The sequence below is a fragment of the Malus domestica genome, chromosome 15 (genome assembly GCF_042453785.1).
Source record: "Malus domestica chromosome 15, GDT2T_hap1".
Lineage (NCBI taxonomy): Eukaryota > Viridiplantae > Streptophyta > Magnoliopsida > Rosales > Rosaceae > Malus > Malus domestica.
In genome coordinates, this window is record NC_091675.1 from 22557903 (window position 1) to 22584517 (window position 26615).

The window sequence follows — 26615 nt, forward strand, 5'->3', positions numbered from 1 at the left end:
CTCCCCTGAGTTATACATAACTTCCAAATAAGAGAATTACAAGCAATTTAACTCAGATAATTTATGCATACCGATTCCTTGGACGAGCTTCTAAAAAGTAGACTTGGGCAATGACTTGGTAAAGAGATCGGTCAGGTTGTCCTGAGAACGGATTTGCTTGACTTCAATGTTCTGATGTTGTTGTTGCTGGTGAGAATAAAAGAACTTCGGCGTTATGTGCTTAGTGTTGTCTCCCTTGATGTATCCATTCTTTAACTGCTCGATACATGCTGCATTGTCTTCAAAGATCATCGTAGGAAGGTCAACAACGGTAGAAAGACCACTAGTGCTTCGAATATGTTCCATGACTGCTCTCAACTAAAAGTACTTACGTGATGCTTCATGCAGGGTGAAGATCTCAGCATGGTTCGAAGAAGTCACAACTAGCATTTGCTTGGTAGACCTCTAAGATATAATGGTGTCTCTAACGGTAGAGACATAGCAAGTTTGAGAACGTGCCATATGTGGGTCAGACAGATAATCAGCATCTGTGTAATCAACAAGGCAAGAATCAACCCGAGGACCAAGGGGGCGGCGACTCCTCTCAAGGATTTTTGGGTGTAGAACAAACTCAAATCCGTCGTACCCTTAAGGTAGCGAAAAATATCTTTAACACTATTCTAGTGTTTGTGTGTAGGTGCATTGCTGTATCTAGCCAAAAGATTAATAGCAAAAAAGATGTCAAGTCTAGTGCATTAAGCCAAGTACAATAAAGCACCAACTGCACGTAGGTATGGAACTTTAGGCTCTAAAATCCCTTCCTTATCCTCCTTGGGACATAAAGGATCTAGTTTAGCATCTAGAGTCCGAGCGACTATACGCGTGACCAATGATCCTTTGATCCACATCGGTAGCACATGTCCATTTCAGTGGAAACCGATTAAACGGTAGTTTTTCCCTTGTTCTTGAAGTTTGGGGCCTCATGTGCAAAAGGTTGGCACTTCTGGGTCAAATTTCCTCATTTTGGTAGCCTTTGGCTCTATTGACCTTGGGCTTATAGGTGGGCTTGCCGCCCATTACCACAGCCATGACTATTTTTCCGTAGTTTGTGGCTGCTATAAATGGTTGTATGCGCTTCAGGTGGAGCGTTCGAGCTAGTGGGTCGAGCTTGATGATTTCTCATCAAAAGCTGGTTCTGCTTTTCAGTGAGAAGTAAAACAAAGATTTAATCTAAAAATTTGGTGAACTTTTGTGCTCTATATTGTTACTACAAAACAATATTGGTGGCATGGAAGGTCGAATAGGTCTTATCCAGGAGATCTGCATCTGTTAAGTCCACTTTATAGAACTTAAGCAATGATCAGATTCTACAAACTTCAGAGTTGTACTCATTCACGGACTTAAAGTTTCGGAAGCGTAAATGCTGCCAATCGTGTCTTGCTTCAGGCAAGTAAATATCTTCTGGCGATTAAAACGATCATCCACAACAAGTCAGAGTGTGGGTGGGTCCTCCTCAGCGAGGTACTTGATTTGCAGTGCATCATGGATATGTCTTTGAATGAAGATTATTGCAGTAACTTTCTGAGCTTTATCAACGAGGTTGGCATCGGTAGGTTCCTTGATGGTGGCTCTAATACCTTTTACAGTAAGATGGAGTTTCACGTCTTAAACCCACTTTTGGCTGTTTCTTCCAGATACTTCCAGAGCAAAAAAATTGAGCTTGTTTAAGTTCGACATGTCCCTAAAATGGAAGGTACAATAAAATGTGGTTAGTCATATGGTAATCTATAGAAATACATCGTAGAACATTGGGGTTCTATATAAATGTATTGGTTTAATAATTAGCTTTCATGTGGTAAGTTTTGAATGAAAACCTCGGGTTTCAAAGGCACTAAATATGAAACTACAGGCTCAATTTAGTTTTATGAACAATTAGTTCATAAAGGAGAGGTTCCAGCAAGAACATAAAATGTAATATGCTGATTTAAGTGTAGTGGATTTGAGTTGCTTCGGGAACTCAAGTGTGAAAGCTTCGGGACTATGAAAGAATGTCAATGGTTCAAAGTAGAAAAATAAATTATTGAATCGTTAATGTCCAAAAGTGATCTTTAGGTCAATAATTTTGGATTAATTATTAGATTAATAGACTGCAGGTCACTTTTAATTAATTCAATAGATCGAGACCAAATGGGGTCGATCGTGGAAGCAAAATAATGACATATGAGTCATATTAGCTTTGGTTGGTGATAAACCAAGTGATAATTAAATTAGAATTAATTTGCGCAACACAAAGTACCCCAAAAAATATATTTGGGTATGAGTTATAATGTGGGTATGCCAAAAATTGGCATTGAATCAAAAGAAAGGACGCGGCCCAGCCAAAAACTAGGCTAGTAATGACACGAGAACAAGCCCTACAGTTCGGCTGCATGTCATTGGGCCTCGAGAGGGCTGCAGGCTTCTGGGCCGTATGGTCTGGGTGAGCCTGGTTTAGGCCAAAAATAAGGCACGGGTGCAAACCCAGCGTGTGCTAGCTTACAAGTTGGTGCGGGGAAGTCCAACCAAGGCTGGATTTCTGGTTTTTAGGCTGGGGTAGGTCAAGCCCAGCAGTGCAAATGTTGTTGGCACCAAGGCATAGGCGAAGCCCAGAAAGCAACAAGCTTGCTGCAGGCAGGCCTGTGCATAGGACAGAAGGTCCAACAACTCTGGGTTGCTGGTGTTATGCCAGGGATGCATAGGATAGGTCCAAGAAAGCTTTAGGCATTCTCGGGATGGGCTGGGGCTGCAAGCCCGTGAGTAGCCTCGACCTGGGTTGTCTTACGTGAGCAACAAAGCCTAAAGGGCTGTTACCGTGTGGTCCAAGACGTCAAACAACGATGTTCCCATTTTTTCTCTATGCGGCTAGGCTACAGGCCAGCTGCGATGGTCAACAATGATGCCTATGGCGGCGCAGCAGCAAGTCGCAGCCATGCCATATAATTCCCATTTTTTTCTGACTTTTCTAGGGTTTTAAGAACCTTAAATTGCTTCTAATTTATTTATATATCGGAAAGAAAATATAAATATAGGAGGTTCATGCATCATGGGTATGTTTTTATGCTTCGTGGACATTTTAAATATCTTATTTTATTTTAAGTGTACCTGATTAGCAGAAAACAAATAAAAACCTTTGAATTTTGTAGAAGAAAACCTCCTCTTACTCTCCTTACCTTAATAGGATTACAACTCTAATAGGATAATAACTACTAAAGGGAATATTCTAAGATATATCTATATACATTAAGATTTACACAATCACATTCATATTCTAAATATGACTGCCACATGTTAAAATTATTTCAATCCATGTTTTCGTATGAATTGATTTTTAGGAAAACTAATGAAAAGGGCTTGAAAACTTTGAGTTTTAATGATAAGGACAAAATAAAGGGTAAAGTGAATAGTACCAGAATTGACTTTTTAGTGTAAAAATGTGGTTTTTCGTTAAAGTGAACAGTACCGGGTGCTTTTCGTTAAAGTTCCCTTGATTTTTTTGTTAATTTATTAAATTGACAAAATTTAGAATCTCATGACCTATTTTGAAAATCACATCAAACTTGAAAAGTGTGAAATGTAGTAAGACCAAATACTTATGATGCACTTTCTCAATTTTATTTTCCTCTCTTTACTTGCCAAATTTTTTATTATTGCATGGTTTATTGGATAAATAAAACTTCGTTTTTTTCTCAAGATTTTTTGTGACTGATTCTATAACGCCCCACCCCCGAGATATATATTTCCGAGAAATAATTCCGATGATAGGCCTCAATTAAACTCTTGTTTACATTACTACCAATAATCATGATTCTTTATTTAATTTTCATAATCCCTCACAAAAACTAGAACCAAAATTAACTTACCAAAACTTACCATTAAATTTTTATAATTTATCACCAATTTCTTCTCTTGAATCAAATTCCCAACTAAAGATTAAATCTCGATTATTAAGGCTGCATCTAACTCTTGTTAGACTGCCTACGTACCCTTTAACGGGATTAAGCTTTTCATAGTTCATAATTCCGTTTAAATCCATTCTTATAGCCATTTCCGAAAATATTCTAGAATCGGAAATATTTAACATTAGCTTTCACAATCGAATCACATCAAATGGTTACCAATTACGGATTTAAAATACATAAATTTGCATAAAAAGGCAGCGTCGGCCCATTGGCCACGCGCCGCTGCACGTGGTGGTCGGCTGCCCCGACTTGTCGGAAAATTCAAACTTTTATACCTGTGATCAAGGCCAATTTGACCTGGAAAAGCCTCAATTCGCCACGAACCTGCCGGAACTCTAGAAAAGGGTGTTCCTTGATTCGTCCTCAAATCGACTATGACGCTCCAACCAATGATTGGGCATTGTTCCTGAGCTCAAGGTGAGGTATTTTGATGGTGATGATCGATGAGGAGGGTTGCAGAACAGCGAATCACCGTCGGGTTACCACCGCACCCACCGGTGCTTTTTTCCACGAAACTGAGGCCAATACTTTCGATTTTTGGTTGGAAATGGAAAGGGGAGGATTGTGGGATATTTTTCTAGGTGGTGAATGGCTTCAATTCGCCAGAAAATCACCGGAAATGGCGTCGGAGGCCATGGAACCCGCTAGGTCGAGTTGCGAGTCAGAAAAAAGGTCCGGTTCCTTTTTTTTCTTCTCCCTCATTTCCCCTCCTTTCCTTTCTTCCTGATTGGCCAGTCCCATTCCTCCTTTCTCTCATTTCTCTCATTTCTCTTCTCTCATTCTCATCCTAGCCGTCCATCTCTCTCTTTCCTTTTCTTTTCCTTTCATCCCAACCACACATGTGGCATATCACATGATTCCAGAAAATCTGGAGCCTTCTAAAGAAGGTTAAAATTACAAAAATATCCCTGAATTTAAATGTTAATAACTTCTTCGTTCTAACTTCTTTTCACGAATGATTTGTGCCTATGCGTTCGTGATATCGAGCTCTATTCAAACATATAAATTGTGACCTCGAAAGGTCTACGGATCTTAGGAAATAAATTTCCAAACTTCAAACTTCATAACTAGTTTAATTTAAAACTAAATTCAAATAAATTAATATAAATTCTTGAAAATAATATAAAATCTCAATAATACAAATACGTAAATTATAATAATTTCCGGTAATAAAATTCTAAAATTCTTCAATTAAATTTTCATAACCATAAATCGATTTATTTTCGATTTTCTCCACATATTCATATATTTAAATTTTCAAGATATTACATATTCACATAACTTATGATCAAAACTGTTCCTATGATAAATCATTCTGTAAATATCATTTCTGCAAAAAATTAATTGAAAATAAGACGGTTTAGTCAATCAACTACATAAAATAGATACACAATTCATAATTCTTTTATCGAATTCTTCTCTCTATTTTTATACAATTGGATGACTCAAAGATCTCATATTTTATTAACTTTTTGCAGAAATTATCTTTACATAGTGATTTTATAATATGAACAATTATGATCATAAGCACTAAATTTGATGAATTGCTCATGAAGTATCTTGAGAAGAAACTCATGCTCGATCTTAAGAAGCCAAGTTGTTCTCATAAATAAAACTTACATGTGAGGCAAAAAATTTCAAAGAGTAGATGATGTCAGGAAATTCCTTTCTTTTTTTTGTTTGAAAAATTGTTGGCACATTTTCGTATTTCAGACACTAATTGACATCTTATATGACTCAAAACTTGCACGAATATAAGATCTAAGAACTGTCATAGCTTGATTACAATTGTTTGACTAATAACTTCTCAATTTTTTTTTGTGTAAAATATGATTATTGTATTGTTGGATTGATATATGTGTTGATCAACTCGTGTTCATATATGAACATAACACAATTATAAGTGCGTAAACATAAACATGATCGATATATATTCCTACACATAGCATATAATATAACGATGTATTGTATTGTATTGAATTCAATCAAATTATAACAAGTGTTAGGGACTTTCTTTTTCTTTTTTTTTCTTTTTTTTTTTTGAATAGAGACGATATAATTTCATTACCATAACCAAACACTTACAATGATGCCATATGGGTACATGTACTCCAGTGATCAATTTCTTGATCTGAAGGTAATAAGCACAAATTACAAATAATGTTTTATAACCCATATACGGCGATCCTACAAAGAATACACCACTACAACGAACAAGTAGTCCCGAGAAAGAAATGTCCCATGAGTGACATAACAAGTTCTGAGACCCTCACCAAAACCCACACGAAACAGCGAGGTTACAAAATCACAGAAGCAACACAAAATCGATTGCCGAAGCAACACATACTAGTAAAAAACAAGGTGACGTGTCCACAATAAAGGTGCAGTTGTTGGCAGTAGGCGTGGGGAGCATAGGCAGAGGCACATTCAGAAATGTCGGGAGGTGTACGAGGCCAGCAAAAGCCAAGACGAACATAGAGAGGTAGGGCGGAAAGGAATCCAGCCAGAGCCACCACAGTCGTTGGAAATTCCACCATAAACCAAAACCCAACATGAAAGTACCAAGAGCCGCCAACGATACCTCCGACCGGAGTTGGTCATAGTAATGGCAAGAAAAAGCAGCAGCGACATGGATGGAAAAGGGAAATCCAAGACCACCCACTCTACTAAACTGCCATCCCCACCACCACCACGAACCCAAAGATGACACAACGATATTTCCAAGGGCAAAGCCCTTAGATGTCTAAACAACCGATAGAAAACAGCTGGAAAATATGCAACCTACCACGGCGGTGCCTAGGAAGCCATAACCGGGAAACTCCAAGTGCAAACCCCACCCAGGAATTGTCAAGCAATATGCATAAAAGAGAACAGAGAGATTGCAGAAGAAGAAGGAGAAAACAGAGAAGGTTCAGAAAGAGAAAGATAAAGAGAATGAATTTTCACTTGTATTTTCTTGAAAATGATTATCTGGTTACAAGGATACAGTTGCTATATAGGTGAATACTTAGCTAATTGCCTTATCTGAATCTAACACTTAGCAACAATCCTAACTGAATATTATAACATCAACAATCCTAACTGCCTTATCTATTTGGCCAACTCTAACATCCCCCCGGAAGCTCATGGTGGTCCAATCATGAGATTGTTGCAGTTGAAGAGTATCTGGCAATCTAAACTCTTTTTGGATAGTATTCCTTGCAGTTGGATAGTGGAGTATTTGGTCACTGTTGCACATATACTCTACAATAAGAGATCTCTAAACATCTGGAGCTTGTATTTTACCATTATATCGTGTATACCATAGTATCCAAATTAGCGTAGACTTGGTGCCCCCACCCTTATCAGAAATTCTCATATGGTAGCCTAACTGAATATCAAATATACTTCCACCTTTGCATAATCGAAGTACATAAAATCCTCGGAACTCATGTATAACAGTTTGAGTATGAACACCAATTTTTGCCTTGTTGTCAGAGTTAACAACTGGAAATATCACTTGAATACACAATTGTAAACCCACTGAAATCAACTGAGAGTCTACACTTTCCTTGTCAATACATTCCAAAACTTGTTTTTCTGCATCATCTAAACACATTTCATCTTCTGAAACAATGAAGTGAGAGAGAAAACCAGACTGGCGATCATAAGCTGTATGAATTTCAACATTAGAATTGCTCTGTAAAGGAGTTTCATGATTTTTGTGTTGTTTATGGGGCGCAGTGGGCTTTCTGACGGTGACTTTCTTCATGGTAGCCAACTTATTAGATAAGTCAAATGAATTGAGGTCTACCAGGACATGATCAAGTTCTGGCTCATCTTCACCTTCATCATCTACAGGGTGTTCATTCTCAGATGAGTTTGATTTATACTACTCAGATAAGCTGTTTCCCACATTTGGATATCCAACAAATCCCAAAACTACATTACTAGAAGCTGAGAGACAATCAACATCAAAATGATCTTTCTATGAACAAATTTGATGTGTAGTAATTTCAGGTGCCAGAGAACTAGGATATAGAGATGGAGGTGAGCTAAGAATTCCATTATAACTATCGACATTATTACCATAGCTTGACCTAAAATTGGATTGAGCATGATAATCACCACTGAAGCCAACATGAAATTGAGAGCTAAAGAGAGGAAAGAAAGAACTTTTTGTCTCACATTCAACAATAGCACAATTCACAATGGCTTCCTCAGCGAGCAATTGTGCACGAAAGTCCTTGAGTGAAATGATACTCTCACGCCCTTTGAGTACACATTTAAATGTGTTGTATTTTGGAGGGAGTCCATTCAATGCAATGATCACAAAGTCTTCATCAGCAAGTGTGACACCAAGAATAGAAAGTTCATCCCTTGCTTCTTTAATTCTTTGAAGATACTGGGAAATTGAATTTGATCCCTTCTTAATGTTGTAAAGATCAATCTGTAATTTGATTATACTGGTTTTTGTACTTAAGAAAAACTGGTTTTGAAGACGAACCCACATCTCTTGAGAACTCTTGCTACCCATCATACAGGAAATAGCAGATGAAGAAAGTGTGGCAGTAATTAACAACATCAAGGAATGATCATGCATTTTCCATACTTTGTACTCATCGATTTCAATTCTTGAAGATGAAGTACCAAATGTTACCTCTAAATCTCCTGAAGAAGTAAAAGAAAACTGAGCAAGACAGAGATTTGATCCGTCAACGAACCCCATAATTCCATGGACTTCAAGCATCAACTGCATCTGAAAACGTCGTTGTAGATAGTTGGTCTCATTCAGTTTCATAGTAACAGACGTCGAAACGGATGAAATCAATCCAGTGATCAGTGATTGCAAGATTTGAAGTTGATTCGTAGTTACCCTTTCGAAAAATTGTAGAGAAATCTGTCTGAGGAAAAGACTTAAACACCTGGCGTGCACAATCTTTCAAAACGAAGAATAAAGAACTGGGTAATCTTGATACACCCACAAGATAGAAAAAGAAAGAATTTCATGTAGCGAAAGGAAAAAGGAAAGATCGAAGAAGCTGATCAAGCTTTAATGGCTCTTGATACCATGTCAAGCAATATGTAGAAAAGAGAACAAGGAGATTGCAGAAGAAGAAGGAGAAAACAGAGAAGGTTTAGACACAGAGAGAGAGAGAGAGAAAGAGAATGAATTTTCACTTGTATTTTCTTGAAAATGATTATCTGGTTACAATGATACAATTGTTATATAGGTGAATACTCAACTAACTACCTTATCTGAATCTAACACTTAGCAACAATCCTAAATGAATATTATAACAGCAACAATCTTAACTACCTTATCTATTTGGCTATATACTCTAATAGGAGCTACACGAACACCACCATCCAGGCCAGAAGAGCAAAACAATCGAAAAGCAAGGCAAAACCACGAAACAAACCAAAACCCACCCAAAATCCTATATCTAAGGCCCAAACAGGAGCATGTGCTGCAATAAATTGGGGAAGTGGGTCGAAGGCTCGCTACGACACCAAGAGAAACAGGTTGCGCATAGAAGAGTGCGGGGGAAAAGTTCTGTTCAGACCAAGGAAAATGGAAGGAAAAGAGAGCAACAAGGGGAAGGGGTCGGGGTGTGGATGGAAGGGAAATGAGTGGGTTGCAGCAAAGGAGGGGAGTGGAACCAAGAGGTGGAGAGACTAGGAGGGGGAGCTAGAGAGAGGTGGGAGGGGCTGCCGCTGGCCCAAGCCTAAGCAAGAGATCGGCAGCTGGAGGTTTTCAAGGCTAGGGTTGTCACCAAGGCAGAGAGAGGAAAAATTTAAACAAAATTAGAAAACCGAAGGAATAGAGGTTTTCAAGGCTAGGGTTGTCACCAAGTGTTAGGGACTTTCTAGTCCCAACGCACACGTTTTCTGAAGTCAATTGTTGGGTCGGTTTCAAAATGGCCCCCCAATTTGGATTTTGAGTTGGATTCTTGAATTCAAAGCCACTTCTATATCTGGAACTAGGGTTAAGCCTAGAAATAGGTCATTATATTCTAGCCCATTCCAGAGCAGTAACTTGCAATTTAATCCATCCTCAACATTTTAGCACGCCACACGGTGTGTAGCCTATTAGGATAACATTCTAATTACGAATTTGACACTCCTTTTTTTTTTTTCCGTACCATTCACAATACTTATCTTTCTACTTCCATACAATACATACCATGCACGATACACTATCTTTCTGTTTTTATACCATACATGATATTTTATCTACCATGTTCGTATCATGCACAAACACTAAATACGTGCAAACGCTTGTGTATCTTCTTTACCTTATAGTCTACTTCTGAAAACATTTTGAACTCTTAAGTCATTTGGACGCCCAAAATAGGTCTTTACAAAATTCACAATGATGTGAATCATGTCATGAGTTAGTCAACATATAAGATAAGACCACTAAGCCGCCCACAAAAAAAGGGAAACAAAATCCTTATCTGAAACCCTACTTTACACCCAAAATTTGGACACCGACAAGAAAGTGAAATAATTTCATCATAACCAGCAATTCAACCATCAGAAAAGAAGAGTCACTGTGACTGATCACATTAACAATTCATTACCAAAATCTGATATTGCTTGAGAAGCAAGCCAGCTTCGGAGAAATATCCAACTGCTAAAACAACTACAAACTTCTTTTTGTTTCTTTCAAAGCTTTGTATCCTACTCTCCATCTAACAATATTCTACGGGGTTCCTACCACGATGTATCTGTACAGTTGCTTGTAACACAAGTTACAAGCAACAGTTCAGCTCAGAATCCCTGGCTGTGTCTACCCTAATCTCTGTACCTGTGGTTCTACTGTGTATCCTACAAAACTTTAGCAAATAACTGATCACTCCTGCACCGCTACAGGTCGACAGCAAAAGAAGAAGAAACTTGATCTGCACTTCTTTCGCCTTTTAACTTTCTTTTTCTTTTCGGACTTGTCAATCGCGTGGACTCTGGGAGGCTCTTCTTCCTTCACGTTGCTCTCTTGAGGTTCAGATTCCGGCACATTGACTGCTGGAGGTTCCAACTCAGCCGCACACAGTTGTTTGTGGTAGTTGGAAAGATGGCTTGTGATCTCCATGAACTCAGGTCGGATCTTTGGGTCGTCAGCCCAACAGGACTCCAGGAGCGGAATGAGATCTTGAGGAATGTAGTCCAGCTCTGGCCGTATTTTCTGAAAGCACGAAGGGAAGTCATCCACCAACAGTCATTTAACTTCAGAAAATAGTTTTTTCATGTTACACTCAGTCCATCCCCAGAAAAATCAAACTCAATCTCAATAAAATTTCAATCCAAAACGTCAGCTAGCATACAATGTTGTTAGTAATCTCAGGGCAGCTCAAAATAATCAAGCACCATAAAATAGCTATTGGATAGATTTTCGGGTTTCTGTTCTATCTGTTTCTGTTTGAATGTCATTCGTAGGACTTACGTTCGCTGCTGCATATGCAACTATTATATTAGTCCGTCCGGAGAAAGGAGTTTGGTTTATTATCAGTTCCCATAGAACTATCGAGAAGCTGTACACGTCAGCCTTGTGATCGTATTCCTTCTTTGATCCTTTTGGAACTGGCTCTGTGCTGAATAGCTATTCAGATAATAAGAAAAAAAATTAGCCATATTATGAATATACATATGTGTGTGCGATTACGTGTGTGTGTGTGTGTGTATTTTGCAGTATATGCATGAATAATGAAGGAAGAACAACAAAAAAAAGTGCACCTCAGGAGCCATCCATCTGTAAGTGCCCGCCTCCGAGGTCATGGCCCCGGATATTTCTTCTCTAGCGTGGCCGAAGTCGGCCACCTTTATCATGTTCAGGTCTTCTGTAAGAAGCAGGTTGGCTGGGGAAAAAAAGAAGAGTATCAGTTAGAACTAAATTCCTCTGGTAAATGATGTTTCAACCCTAACGTTCAAGAATTAGAACTGAGATGAGTATGCAAAACCAAAAGAAAACACGATGAATTTACCAATGCATTTCTAGCAAATGTTCAAAACTAAAAATGAGTAAATGTTTTTGTGGATCAACAAATGAACTCATTTACAGTTATAACTTATAAGTGGGACATGTAGCCAAGCCAAACGCCTGATCAGTTGGTCCTCTTTTCAAAGTAAACTAAAACAACTTGAACAAAGGGGAAGTACAAGGAAAATGAAAAATAACCTGGTTTCAGGTCACGGTGGATAATGCCATTTGCATGCAAGTATTCCATAGCTCGACAGACATCCATTGCAAAACTTATTGAACACTTGAGATCAGGTGTTCCGGGGCGCCTTTCCCATAGGTACTTCTGGAGGTTACCTCCTCTCAGAAGCTCAGTAAGAATTATCATCGAAGGTTCAAAGCATGCGCCTACGAACTGTTTCAGAGCATTTACTTTTATGAGTATATGCACCAGGGGCATTGACCATGAAAATATACACATCAGAAAAATGAGTATTATAAACTGATTGAATACATTACGCTGATACGAATCTAGATACATTTAGAGGGTGAAGGATAGTAAAACTGAAAGATAAAAACCAAAAACTTATAATCTTATTCCTTAAATGGAGCTACATCCATCATAGTTTAAATTATTTGTGCAACCAGCTTGCTGAACTTAACAGGATCGTAAATTGAATACTAATTTAGGAACAGAAGCGCAGTGATTTCATTTCCTCAGGCCACAATTTCATCTGACCTGGATATAAATTGAAGAAATATATTTCTTGAAACCAAAGGTCAATTTGCGTAAGGATATTATTCTAAACCAAAACTAAGAATAGTATAGAACTCATACCAAACAAAAGAAAAGTCCCTTGCAAAAGGGAGAGTGATTTCCCAGAAATGACGAGGGTAGATAATATATTAATATACAATGCAGGCATAAGAAGAAATAAGAGGAATGGGCATCATACCTTGACAATATTGTCATGCTTCACCTTCGAAAGCATTGACACTTCCCGATGAAACTTTTCTTGACGATCAAGACTAACATATTTTGTTTTGGGTGGCCGTATAATTTTTACAGCAACAGGCTTGGATTGGTACCTAGAAACATAATTTCGAAAGCTTCAGCAGTCTAAAATCCAGGACATAAAATTCCTCAGCATAGAACAACACATAGATTATGACTTATATACACAAAAAGAACATATGATCGATTTATTACATTTAGTATACAAGTAAGATGTCATCTCACATTAATAGATTTCACAAAATTAATCCTGCCACAAACATCTAATGTTGCCATTGATCATTAATGCTTTTCATGCATAGCAACAAAGGGATAAAGTTTCTGTAAATGACATCTACGCCGGACTGCTTGCTTGCCCAGGAATTAACCTTCAGGTATAATAAATAGGATAACTAGGAAATAAACCATGTCAATGAATCTTTGAAAAGGCCTGGACAAGGAAAAAACATCTAAAGATATCCTTCTTTTACATTCCGATCAACGTAGGGCAACTTCACTTATATGATTCAAAATAATTACCCTGACAGCTATATAATTGTCTTTTCATGCATAAATTACAATAACCTTGCAAACACTACACTTCCCAATTCTCTTCGACCCTCTCTCATTTTCCACCTGTTCAGAAGACTTGCCCTAAACCTGTTGATTCTCCAACATGTCTTTATATCTAAATCTGATACTGTAAAGAATAATCTGGTCTCAACTGATATCACATCAACCAAGTCCAAATATCAGACTATAATTCTCTCTGTCCTTGACGTTCCTAAAACTGTTGGTTTCTTTACTAATTTTTATATCTAAACTTAAAAAACCAACGGTAATCTGGTCTCCTTAACTGATTATTACATCCTTGAAGACCACCGAGCCAAACGATGATAAGCTCATGAAGAGGTAAGAAAACGTTTTTATCCGAGGAGTTCAAATGTGAGAAAGAAAAATACAAAAAAGGATCTATGTTTAAACAGTTCCACTGTATATGCTCAGGTGTACCCTAGTAATCAGGTGATCCAAAGAATTAAACGAAAAAAAGTTTAACGATCCAGAGGAGCAAAGGAACAATGTGGATGATCTAAATGATTAAGGGGACAATCGAACCAATGGCTTCTAGGACCCCCCCCCCCCCCTCTCACCACCCTATCTCCCAATCCCCAGGCTACTGAAACATAAAGAGGGCAGTGCCTCCAAATTAAAACAGGGAGATTACCTGCCATATATAACCAATAATTTCCCATTTGCAACCTACCACACATAATTCCGTATCTCCCTATCTAATGTACTATCGCTAGAGTAATTCATTAAAGAACTCATCTTACATGAGACTCACTAGTCGTGACAGCCTGATGTCTTGCAGACAAATATGGGAGGACTCGCCCGCTATTGGACAATTACAACTAAACCGAACCTATCATAATGAAATTTTCTATCCATCCTAAAAATGAATAGACTCCAAATGCAGAATGTCAACATCCCATTTTGAAGCATTCACAATCGCGATCAGTCAAATCTACATTTACGAAAACTTTATCCCTTCTAAGCTTAATAATAAATGTACTCCAAAATCCTGAGTGATCAGATCGACTTTGGAGCATTTATCGAAAGCAGTTAAAGCCCGATGATCTCTCTCAGTAACGATTATCATCAATGCTATACTTTATATGTGTTCTCAAAGACCGTAATAAAATCTAATAAACATTGATATAAGATTACTCCCTGAAGGAACCCTCCAGTTCAAAATTTAATGAAGATCCAAAATGATTCCACATTAACATTATAAGACAAATGTACCATGGCAGAGACTTCAACTCAAAAACCTAAGATGCACTTTCAACTTGAAAAGGGTTTATCAATTATGAGAACCACAACTCCAAGATCGCCCAGAAAGAGGAACTTGGCAGAGGTAGACTCGGCATTTGGCTCACCTGCAAAAATGAAGGTTTTTTTTTGAAAGGGCTCTTCCCACATTCGCTAAGCCGGAAATTTTTCAAGTTTGATCCTTTGCCAGGGATGGAAAAAGAAATCCTGATATAGATAGTGTTCAGTGAAATAAAAATCAACACTTGCCACCATAAACCCAGAAATCATCATAAACCCTCAAAAGGGTTTAACAAAAGAAAAAAAACCCCCCGATTTTGAAGACTAACACAACTCAAACACCAAAGCAAAGCACAAACACCAACTCAAACAAACCAGCACCGAAAAAAGCACCACAATTCAAGAACATACAAACAATGTGAGCAACCTAAATCAAGAAGCAAAAACCCAAGGATAAAAATAACACAAAGCAAACAGATACAGAGAAGAAAAGTGTTAATGGGACCCACAATCCTTCATAAACAATAGCTCCACGCCCTTCTCCGAGCACAGAACCAATCTTGATGCAGCTCGGGTCAATCAGAAAGCTGGGGTCGAATTTGAAGGCGGAGCTGGCCTTCCCCGCCGCAGCTCCCTTCCCCTCGCCGCCGCTTCCTGTGCTTTCAGCAGGGTCCTTCGTGTACAGGTCGATGAACACGCTATCCTCTCCCTCCATTGGTGACACCCCCAGTACTACTTCTGCTGCTATTTGCATTTTGCTCAAAGAGAGTTGGAGAGAGAAAGGAAGCGATAAAGACAGAGTCCAAGAAAGTGGGTTTTTGGGAGAATTAAAAACCAAATTATATAGTCGAAAAATTAACACCCGAAAATCATATAAATGGAAAAATTATGTGTCCATTTAAATGCTGTGCGAGAAATGCGAGGGAAAGCTTAGCAAACTTTTCCTGCATTTTTGGGCAAAAAATTAAATAATTAAATTTCGGGAGCTTCGATTCTGTACGGGGCCGTCGCGTGGGGTTGGGTTTCAGGTTGCCGCGTCGACAGGGTCCAGCCCCGTTTCTTTCTGTTTTCGGTTTCGTTGGATAAGACTTGGGGCCGGTATTTTACTCATGGAAATTTCGAGGAAAAATGGAAGTTCAGGGGTGTGCGCCAACCATATTTTAAATTTCAGAAATAATTACATACTGGCATACCATTTTGGTTTTTGGGTACGTTGTACGTGAACGGAAGCTTTGTATGTGCTCTGATTATTCTAATTTATGATTGTATGTACCACCAACGTTAATAAAAGTTTGTATGTGCCGATTTGTTACTAGTTATAGTTTGTACACGTGGTTTATGTTAATGAAAGCATTGTATTCGCCGATTATTATACCAATTTTGGTTCATACGTACGTCGAACGTGAATGAAAGTTTGTATGCACTGATTAGTATACTAATACTGGTTCATATATACGTCGTACTTGAATGAAAGCCTTGCATGTGCTAATTAGTATTTCAATTTTGGGTCACAAATATGTCATACGTTAATGAAAATTATGTATGTGCTGGTTATTATACCAATTTTGAATCAAATGTACGTCGTATGTGAATGAATATTTGTATGCGCCCTGGTGTCATACTAATTTTTTGCCACAAGTACGTTGTTTGTGAATGGTTGGATGTTTCGGGAACACATCTTGTATTTTTGCTAGAGAACTTATTTCGGGAACAGAAATAAGTTGTATTTTCAAATAACAAATTCACCAAACCAAGGCAGTGTAGGTCAACATTATAATGTTTAGCAGGAAACCAAAATAAAAAATAAAACATATGTAGCTTACGTTGTTGCTAATATAGGTCGCATTTTTGCTAGAGAACTTTGTGTGTGAATGACTGAATGTCGTGAAAAAAGACATTAAATTTTTGTTCCAATTAAATAATTTGAGATGAACAATAATGTACTGGGAACATGTTGGGCCATGTCGTGGCTGGTATATATGAGAGGAAATTGGATGTTACCCATTACTCACAATAATAATATGGGATGATATAACTGCCACTTTACCTTTCTTTTAAATTTTGTGCAGATGGTGATATGTTTACACAGTAATACATATTGATTAGTTTAACCACTGCATGGTATGATTCCACCTACATTTGGATGTACGGATAAGATCAAATTAAGTCTGTAGGTAAATTGTTCTTCTTTGCTTTTCTTGTAAATAAAACATGGTGTGACTGGTGACACATACTGCTAGTGTTAGTCTTGTGTGGACGTGTAATTTTTGCATGACGCAATTAAAACATGCTTACTTTAGTGGTTTGGTCCTAACTGCCAACTGTTGAATCATGTAAACACATTTGTAGTTGACATTTCGTCACGCGCTCACACATGACTACACGAAAATGATGCTAACATGACTCTCTCTTCAATAACTTACGCTATCTAATTTGGGTCTTTGGAGTTGCAACTCTATGACATTATTACTTGTATCAGGTCTTATCTATCATATTTTTGCTTTAATTTGCAGGTGTTGTATAATTAATTAGTGGTAATGGCGTTTGGGCCTAGTAGTACCTCATAAATCCATGTTTAGGACAAGAAGGAAGGGTTCGATGTGAGTGAAGAAAAGAGGGAAGATGCTGGGGTTATACTGCAAGCTTGACTAAGATTTTTTTAATCATATTAATAAAAACATTAATTAAGCAATTAGGACATTGCCAAGGAGGAACCATTTTTATAGTGAAACGAATTTCATTAGAGCAGTAACACAGATACAAAACCTATAAAGGGTAATATTGTAAATGTATCTTCTTAGCTGTTAGCTTAGTGGTTAAGATACTATGTTAGTTTGTTGTATATATACACCTAAACTGTAACTTTATTAAAGTGTGAAATGAAAATATATTTTACCAAATATGGTATCAATCGCCTTCTCTGTCTAACGACTCTCGTTCTTCGATCCTCCTTTCTCCTGCTTCTTCTTTCTGCGTTCTTGCTCGATTCTTCGCTCGTGGTTGAAGATCGTTGTTCGTGCTCTCTTTCTTCCTCATCTATTTGCCAATGGCATCTCCTTCATCAGAATCGGCCTCTCCAGTTCACCCCCTTCCGACTGGATCTTCGAACCCTAATTCTTCAACTTCTACCTCCATCACAATCCAAAATATTGGATCCATGGTGCCAATCAAGCTCACCACCACCAATTACTTGACTTGGAGTGCTCTCTTTGCTCCAATTTTTCGCCGATACAATCTGACTGATCACATTGATGGATCTATGGCGGCGCCGGTTCAATTTCTTCTTGATTCCTCAGGAAATCGCATTCTTAATCCTGCTTATGTTTCTTGGTATGAAAATGACCAGAATATTCTCATCTGGCTCAACTCCACGCTCTCGGATTCCCTCATTCCCTACACTGTTGGTGTGAATTCGGCTCGCGATCTTTGGGCGAAATTGGAATCTCGCCTTGCCACGGCCTCTCAGTCTCATATTCATGAGCTACGCTCTCGACTTCGTAATCTTTCCAAAGGAACTTCATCTGCTGCTCAGTATCTCCAGCAAATTGAGGCAATTGCTGATGCTCTTGCCAGTGCCGGCTCTCCGGTTGAAGATTCCGATCTCATCTCTGTCACTCTCCACGGTCTTCCCCCTGAGTATGATTCGTTTGTTGATGCTATTCAATTTCGTCTCGGATCTACAACAATTGATGAATTACATGGCTTGCTTCTTAGCAAGGAGATTCAATTAGCCACTCGCAAGAAAAGTATCTCTGAGATGTCCTCTTTTCAGGCTCTTCACACTTCTGCTGGCATTCTTCCTCTTCCTGTATCCAGTCTTAACTCTCAGGCTTTTGTGGCTCATTCTCCTTCTACCTTCAGTCATCCAAGTCGTGGAGTGGATCGCTCTCATAATCGCGGTTCTTTCAATCGTGGCAATTATCGATCCTCTAACAATCCGAGATCTTTTCCCAATCGTGGCAATAATTCACGTTCTAATCGTGGCGGTCGAAACAATTTTTCTTCCTACACCAAGAAACATCCCTGTCAGATTTGTCATCAACTTGATCATGAAGCGTGTGATTGTCCGCATCGCCTCAATATGGCTTATGGTGGAAAATCCTCTCCTGCAGCGATGGTTGCTACTGCTTCTTCATCCAATCCTACTTGGATTGTCGATTCTGGAGCAACATCCCACATGACCAACTCCTATTCCACTCTACAAATCAATTTTTACTTGATAATCATTGTTCCTTGCATCTTTATCCCTCTCACTTCACTGTGAAGGATCTTTCTTCGGGGAGGATGCGTTTTAAAGGACCTGTTCAGCAAGGGTTCTATCCTTTCCATTTTTCCTCATCTGCAACTGGCAATCATAAGGCTCTCACCGCCACTGCCAAAGCTTCTACGGATGTTTGGCATCAAAGATTGGGTCACCCATCTGTCAAGATTCTTCATAAACTTGCTTCTCAATCTTGTATTCCTGTTTTAGCTCATGTAACTAAGTCATTCTGCTCAGATTGTGCATTGGCTAAAAGCTCCAAGCTTCCTTTTGTATTCTCTTCTTGTACAACTAGCAAACCTCTAGAACTTGTCCACACGGATGTTTGGGGACCCTCTCCTCAAACTTCTTCTCAAGGTTTTCGGTATTACATCATTTTTGTGGATGACTTTACTAGGTACTCCTGGTTTTATCCTTTGAAATGCAAATCTGATGTACTGTCCACTTTTATGGAATACAAATCTCTGGTTGAAAATTCTCTGTGTACCAAAATTGTTACTTTGAGATCTGATTCCGGAGGAGAGTACTTGAGCACTAGTTTCTCTCAATTCTTGGCTACTCATGGCATTCATCATCAACTTACCTGCCCCCACACACCCGAACAAAATGGGTGTGCCGAGCGCAAGCATCGTCACTTGGTTGAAACTGCTCGCACTCTTTTGACAGCTTCCAAAGTACCCCACATCTATTGGGTAGAGGCTTTCAACACTGCCATCTATCTTATCAACCGATTGCCTACTGCATCCAGACAGTCTCCTTGGGAATCTCTATATCATCGAGCTCCGAATTATGACCTTCTCAAGGTTTTTGGTTGTGCTTGCTTCCCCTGGCTTAAGCCTTATACTTCCTCGAAGCTGGATCCTAAAAGCAGAGCCTGTGTCTTTCTTGGATACAGTTTAAATCATAAGGGCTATAGATGTCTTGACCCTGCAACTCACCGAGTATATATTTCCCGACATGTCATCTTCAATGAATCAAGTTTTCCTTTCCATCATATCTCCAACATACCACCTTCACCCTCATCCCTGCCTCCTAGGTCTCCCTCTTCTCTTCCATCAACCCTTACTTTTACTTTTCCTCTTTCTTCTTCCTCTAGTATTCCCCCCTCTTTCCCTCGTTCCCCTTCCATTTTCCCATCCTCCTTCTCCCATCACTCTTCCCCACCTATTCCCTCCAGTCCTGTAATGACTGTTCCAGATTCCGTTCCTTCCACTTCTCTTCAACCTTCTAACACCCATCCAATGCAAACTCGGTCCAAATCTGGTATTTTCAAACCCAAAGCTCTCACTGCTACTAAGCACCATCTTCCTTCTCATCTCTCAGTGGATTACATCCCTAACACCTATCTCCAAGCTTCCAAATATCCTCATTGGTCCCAAGCTATGCAAGAAGAGGTTACTGCTCTCATCAAAACTGGAACTTGGTCTCTCATTCCCCCGTCTCCCTCACAGAATATTGTTGGCTGTAAATGGGTCTTCCGCATCAAACGTAAGCCCGATGGCACTATAGACAGGTACAAAGCTCGGCTCGTTGCCAAGGGCTTCAATCAGCAAGAAGGTTTAGATTATACCGAAACCTTCAGTCCGGTAGCCAAGCCAGTCACCATTCGCCTCATCCTCACTCTTGCTGTTCAGTTCGATTGGTTCTTGAATCAACTAGATGTCAGCAATGCTTTCTTACATGGGACACTCAATGAATCCGTTTTTATGCAGCAACCTCCTGGATTTGAAGATTCCGCTCACCCATCTCATGTCTGTCACTTGCATCGTTCGTTGTATGGTTTAAAACAAGCTCCGCGGGCTTGGTATGACAAGCTTCATGGTGCTCTCACTTCTCTCGGTTTTGTTGGCTCTCCCAGCGACCATTCCTTGTTTATCAAAAAGGGTTCAGCTATGATTTTCATTCTGGTTTATGTCGACGACATTTTAGTTACTGGTCCAAACTCTGCTGCCTGTAACCATGTTATTCAGCAACTGAGTTCCCTGTTTCCTATCAAGGATTTGGGTCCGCTGCACTACTTTCTTGGTCTTGAAGTCAAAAGATCTTCTGCTGGTATCTTTCTATCTCAGACTAAATACATATTGGATTTGTTATCCAAGGCCAACATGACTGGCGCCAAACCTTGCAATACTCCTCTCAGCACCTCCAAACTTGATCATGATTCTCCCTTATGTGACAATGCTTCTGAGTATCGTTCCCTGGTTGGTGCTCTGCAATATCTCACCTGGACTCGTCCTGATCTCAGTTTTGCAGTTAATCTTGTATGCCAATATATGCACACTCCCAAACTTTCACATCTTCAGGCTGTAAAGCGTATTCTAAGATACCTAAAGGGATCTCTTGATATTGGTCTCTGGTTCTCCAAGTGTTCCACTCCTCCTACTCTCACTGCCTTCTCGGACGCTGATTGGGCTGGCTGTGCTCTTGACCGCCGGTCCACTGGAGGTTACTGTGTCTATTTTGGTAACTCTTTGATTAGCTGGAGTGCTAAGAAGCAACCGACTGTTGCTCGCTCTTCCACCGAAGCAGAGTACCGCTCTCTTGCTAATACTGCATCTGAAATCACCTGGCTCTGTCAATTACTATCGGATATTGGCTACTGCTTACCTACCACTCCTCATCTTTGGTGTGACAATATTTCCGCTATATCTCTAGCTAAAAATCCTGTCTTTCATGCTCGGACAAAGCATGTTGAAATCGACTATCATTACATTCAGGAAAAGGTCCTTGCTAAGCAGATCTCTGTCCATTTTGTCTGCACTCAAGACCAAGTAGCCGATATCTGCACCAAGTCTCTGTCCAAGCTTCGTTTCCTCTTCCTTCGTGACAAACTTCAACTTCGACAACCTAAGTTCAGTTTGCGGGGGGATATAAAGGGTAATATTGTAAATGTATCTTCTTAGCTGTTAGCTTAGTGGTTAAGATACTATGTTAGTTTGTTGTATATATACACCTAAACTGTAACTTTATTAAAGTGTGAAATGAAAATATATTTTACCAAATAAAACCAAGGTACATGTAAATTGTAAAATCAGCTTGAAGCAACAGCATGTGTTGGAATTTGGGGCGGTAGTAAAGTTTGCCTTAATTTGTCTGTAGTTCTATGGTTTGAAGATTTCTTTACTCGTGCATTGTTGCAAATCATCGACCCGACTGTTGATTTGTCCCCTGACTTCCTTGTGTAATTGTGGTTGCTCCGCCTCCTTGAGCGGTTGCTCCTCCTCCCCTTAGATTTGGAGTTTTGACCTTCATGAATTCATGAACAAAGGGAAGATCTTCTTCAAACCAGTAGGTAGAAGCATATGCCGCCTCAGCACTTGGAACGAACTTGCAATATTCAAGGATATTATCCAGTAACGTTTTCAGAATATATTTAACGATATACTCTTGGGAGCTGACTTGAAGTTGTTTAAACGACTCGATGAATCTTTGGAGTCTGAAATCCTCCTAATCCTCACCGCGAAGTTTCTGTATTGTGTCACCTTCTTCAGCTTCACCGAGAAGTACTTGAATGGGGTTTCTTTGTTCGTTGGTGCACCGTGTCTTGAACCAAATAATCGACAAACCAAGGTAAAATTCAGCATATCGTGAGGAGAAATTATTGTGTGATACTGACATACCGTCATGTTTTATTTGCTTCCTCTCTCTATTACAGGATGTTTGCAGCATACTTGTGATCCCACTTCGCAACTTCGTTGCGATCCCAAAGGGAAGGATGCGTAGTCTAGAGCTTTATAAATCTTTCTGAGCCTGAAATCCTCCCCACTCTCGTTGGAGTGTTTCTCCATTATGACACCTTTTATATATTTGCTTGAATAGTAAGTTTCCATTAACCAATCAAACAGTTGTTCTATCAGATTTTTCCGATCGTTGGAGCCTAGTTGCTCGAACAAAAGAGTCAAGTCATGCAACTTTCTTTCACAGAAATATTTGTTTGAAACTTCGGAGAGCAAATCAGCTCGAGTAAAGAACGTAACTTTGTGAACTTGGCTTGTGAACGTTCTAATTCTGAAATCTTTCTTTCTTCCGCAAGTCTTTCAATAATCTCAACCTTTCCACCAGCTTTACGGGAGATTTTTTCAATTTTCCGTTGTTGATCAGTGGCGGATAGTAGGTTAAATCCAAAAGTTAAGAGATGAGATATTAGTTCACTAGCAGCATGGCCAGAAACTTCTGTTCTAAGGTTTGTCCCACGAGGAAGAGATGTTCGTTCATGCAGTTCCTTTTCGACAGTGTCAACCAAACGCGCTTGAATACCAAGGGGAAGTGCTTTCGTACACAGAAGCTCTGAGAATTTTCTGAGTCTGAAATCCTCCTCTCTCACCGAGGAGTATCTGATCAATTATTCTACTAACAGTACCAGAGTTTGGATGTTCTATCAACCATCTCTGATTATCCACGCTTTGTCCCTTGAACCAAACAATTGAGAAACCCAAGTAAAACTCAGCAAAACGGGATAGCCAATCCGAACTAGTTTTCTCTTCGGCTGTCTTCTGTTTATCTTTTCGTTTCTTTCTATGTTCTTCCATGCAGGGGGCAAGAACCTTATGAACATAGTCGGTATAATCTCTCGACAGCTGTGAAAATCTTCCGACTATGGCATCTTCATCATTGGTTTCGTCATAATCAGCTGTGACGTTAACAATTTAGCAATCACTTCGTGTTGTTCATTGGAATCTAGTTGAGTACTGAACCAAGAAATCAGCTCACCAAATTGCCTTTCGCGCTTGAATTTCTTTATAACTTTGGAAAGGAAAAGTTCATGCTCATGGAAGGGAAGTTTCTTGAATAGCTCTGTAAATGTTCTAACTCTCAAGTCCTCCTTGCTTTCTTCGGGGAGTAGCTCAAGCACTGGAACACCCTGATAAACTAGTTTATTACGCACTTCTTCCATCTTCTGTAGCTGATCACTAGCATGTTGAGAATTAAGCTGCATCCTAGCTTTAGAATTAACCTGCAGAAGATAATCCTGCAGATGAAATAAAAAAGGAAGCTGAGAAGTGTGAAGAAATGAAGGCTTTACCAAAATTAGAAGGAGCCATTAATTTCAACGGCTAGTTTCTTTTACTAGTTTTAGAAAGATTACAGCTGGTGTTCCTATCTTTTTAATTGTACTGAGCTTTCCCATCTTCTTCCAAGTGGATGGATGATATCCTCCGATAAACATTAATGGCCGGAAAAGGGTTCTAGGTCCCTATATGTAGGATTAGTTTTTAGACCAGCTGTGATAAATATAGTCTTTGTATGTTTGCCTTTTGTGATATATGAAAAATACACAGACTCTTGCTCTTCCTTTTCTCTCTTGAAAAAACACAAATTTCTTCAAACCCTTATTCAAAGTTTCAATCTTTATCAACCAAAAACAATATGCCTGGTACCATTTCAAACATGGTATCAGAGCTCCGGGTCTGATTCCGAAGAAAAGGCGTGATATTGTGAGAGAGATTCATCTCGGAAAAAAAAACCTTAAAGGTGGTACCTTTATAACCATTTGAGTGATGCTGTCTGAGAAAATGGCTGGATCAAGCTCCTCCAGTGGTGACTTACGAACACCACAATTTAATGGATCAAACTACGATTTTTGGGCCGTAAAAATGGAAACCATTCTCATAGCCTACGATCTATGGGATGTGGTTGAAGTTGGTCTTGCTGGACAACAAACTTCTAGAGAGGAAACCTCTGAGGAAGAAGAAGAAAGCGAGTCAGAGCGCATTCCAGTTGAAAGACCAGTTGTTTCAAAGGAGGAAAAGATCAAGAATGCCAAGGCTCTAAGCCTCATTCAAGGAGCAATCACTGATGAACTTTTTCCCAGAATCCGAAATGAGAAGACTGCAAAAGGTGCCTAGGAAATCCTGAGAAGAGAGTTCAGAGGAGATAAAAAGGTAAGAGCTGTGAAATTACAAGCCATTAGAGCTGATTTTGAATATCTAAGGATGAATGATGTTGAATCTTTGGATGACTACTTGGCTCGGTTCTTTGAGATAGTAAATAACTTGAAATCTCTAGGAGAAGATGTAACAGAGAAAAGAATTGTTCAAAAGCTATTGATGAGTCTAAGTAGGAGATATAAGTCCATAGTGTCAATCATTGAAGAAACCAGAGATCTAGACACTATTAGAATTGAGGAAGTCTTAGCTTCAGTGAAAGTCTATGATAAAAGAGAAGACTTGCATGATGAAAGAGAGAAATATACAGGTACTGAGAGAGCTTTCAGCAGCCTTAAAGTTGGAGGGAATGGAAATGGCACTGGAAGTGTCAAAGGGTCTCAGTATAAGACAAACCCAAAATGGGGTCAGTATAAGAAGGGTAAGAATTGGTCTCAAAACAGCTGGAATAATGGCAGTGGTAGTGGCTGGAACAACAAATTTACTGCACACAACAAGCAATCAAGTGGCAGCCAAGGAAATGTGAAACTGCTATGTCAAGTATGTGACAAATACCATTTTGGTATATGCAGATATAAAGGAAAACCCAAGTGTGGAAGATGCAATCGATTTGGTCACTTATCTAAGGACTGTGACAATGGTAAACAGGTTGCAAATTGTGCAAAGGAAGAAGATGCAGTCACAGGAACAATGTTCTATGCTTGTCATGCAAGTTCAATTGCATCAAGCAAATCTGTGTGGTTTGTGGACAGCGCATGTAGCAATCACATGACCTTTCAAGAGTCTTTATTGATCAATCTTGATAAGTCAGTGACCTGTAAAGTAAAAATGGGCACTGGAGACCTTGTTCAAGCTACAGGAAAAGGGACACTTGTAGTTGAGACACGAAAAGGGAGAAGATACATAAATGAAGTGCCGCTAGTTCCTGGATTAGATGAAAACTTACTGAGCATAGGGCAAATGATGGAGCATGGGTACTACATTCTGTTTGGAGGAAATTGTGCATTAATATGTGATGATAGAAGTCTTGATAATGTTGTTGCTAAAGTTGCAATGACTGGAAATAGATGTTTTCCATTGTCCATGGAATCTGTCAACTTAGTGGCAAGGAAAGCAGCAATACAAGAAGATCCATGGGTTTGGCATAGAAGATTGGGTCATTTGAATTTTACTAGCATGAAGAAAATGCAGCAAACACAAATGGTGTTGGGTTTACCTGATTTCTCAGAAAAAGAAGGAGTATGTGAAAGCTGTGTGTATGGTAAAAGTTACAGAGAACCATTTGAGAATGAGAAACCTTGGAGAGCAAACAATCCACTTGAATTGGTGCACACAGATGTATGTGGTCCAATGCAAAATGAGTCCATTGGAGGGAACAAATACTTCATCACATTCATTGATGATTACTCAAGGATGTGTTGGGTATATTTCCTCAGAAACAAGTCAGATGTGATAAATGTGTTCAAAAAATTCAAAGCATTTGTTGAACTTCAAAGTGGATTCAAATTGAAGAAACTAAGAAGTGACAGAGGTGGAGAATACACCTCACATGAATTCCTTGAGTATTGCAGTGATCTTGGCATGGAGAGGCAGTTGACTATTGCCTACTCACCTCAGCAAAATGGGGTTGCTGAGAGAAGAAATAGAACCATTGGAGAAATGGCAAGATCAATGATGTCTGAGAAGAAAATTCCTGTCAAGTTTTGGGCTAAAGCAGTTGGCACTG

The 26615-nt window shown here is 39.2% G+C and overlaps 2 protein-coding genes across 2 annotated transcripts; one reads left to right on the plus strand and one right to left on the minus strand.

Moving 5' to 3' along the window:
• Positions 1 to 10509: 10509 nt before the first annotated feature.
• On the minus strand, positions 10510 to 15798 carry LOC103426824 (serine/threonine-protein kinase STY13-like). Its single transcript, XM_029095233.2, has 6 exons — positions 15253 to 15798; positions 12873 to 13005; positions 12136 to 12331; positions 11694 to 11815; positions 11404 to 11559; positions 10510 to 11145 (listed from the first exon to the last, which is right to left on the minus strand). Exons 1-6 carry the CDS (start codon positions 15495 to 15497, stop codon positions 10816 to 10818), a joined length of 1182 nt encoding a protein of 393 aa, XP_028951066.2. The 5' UTR covers positions 15498 to 15798; the 3' UTR covers positions 10510 to 10815.
• An 8719-nt stretch (positions 15799 to 24517) lies between these two features.
• Positions 24518 to 24850, plus strand: LOC114821339 (uncharacterized). Its single transcript, XM_029093404.1, has one exon. The coding sequence runs from the start codon at positions 24518 to 24520 to the stop codon at positions 24848 to 24850; it is 333 nt and encodes a 110-aa protein (XP_028949237.1).
• The last annotated feature ends 1765 nt before the right edge of the window (positions 24851 to 26615 follow it).

Excerpts from the sequence above, each read along its gene's own strand:
- LOC103426824 (XM_029095233.2), bottom strand. The coding sequence starts at position 15,497 with ATGCAAATAGCAGCAGAAGTAGTACTGGGGGTGTCACCAATGGAGGGA. Across the intron at positions 11,816-12,135 it reads CCACCGTGACCTGAAACCAG|CCAACCTGCTTCTTACAGAA; the intron begins GTTATTTTTCAT and ends TTTTTTCCCCAG. Across the intron at positions 11,146-11,403 it reads TTGCATATGCAGCAGCGAAC|AAAATACGGCCAGAGCTGGA; the intron begins GTAAGTCCTACG and ends TCGTGCTTTCAG.
- LOC114821339 (XM_029093404.1), top strand. The coding sequence starts at position 24,518 with ATGGCTGGATCAAGCTCCTCCAGTGGTGACTTACGAACACCACAATTT.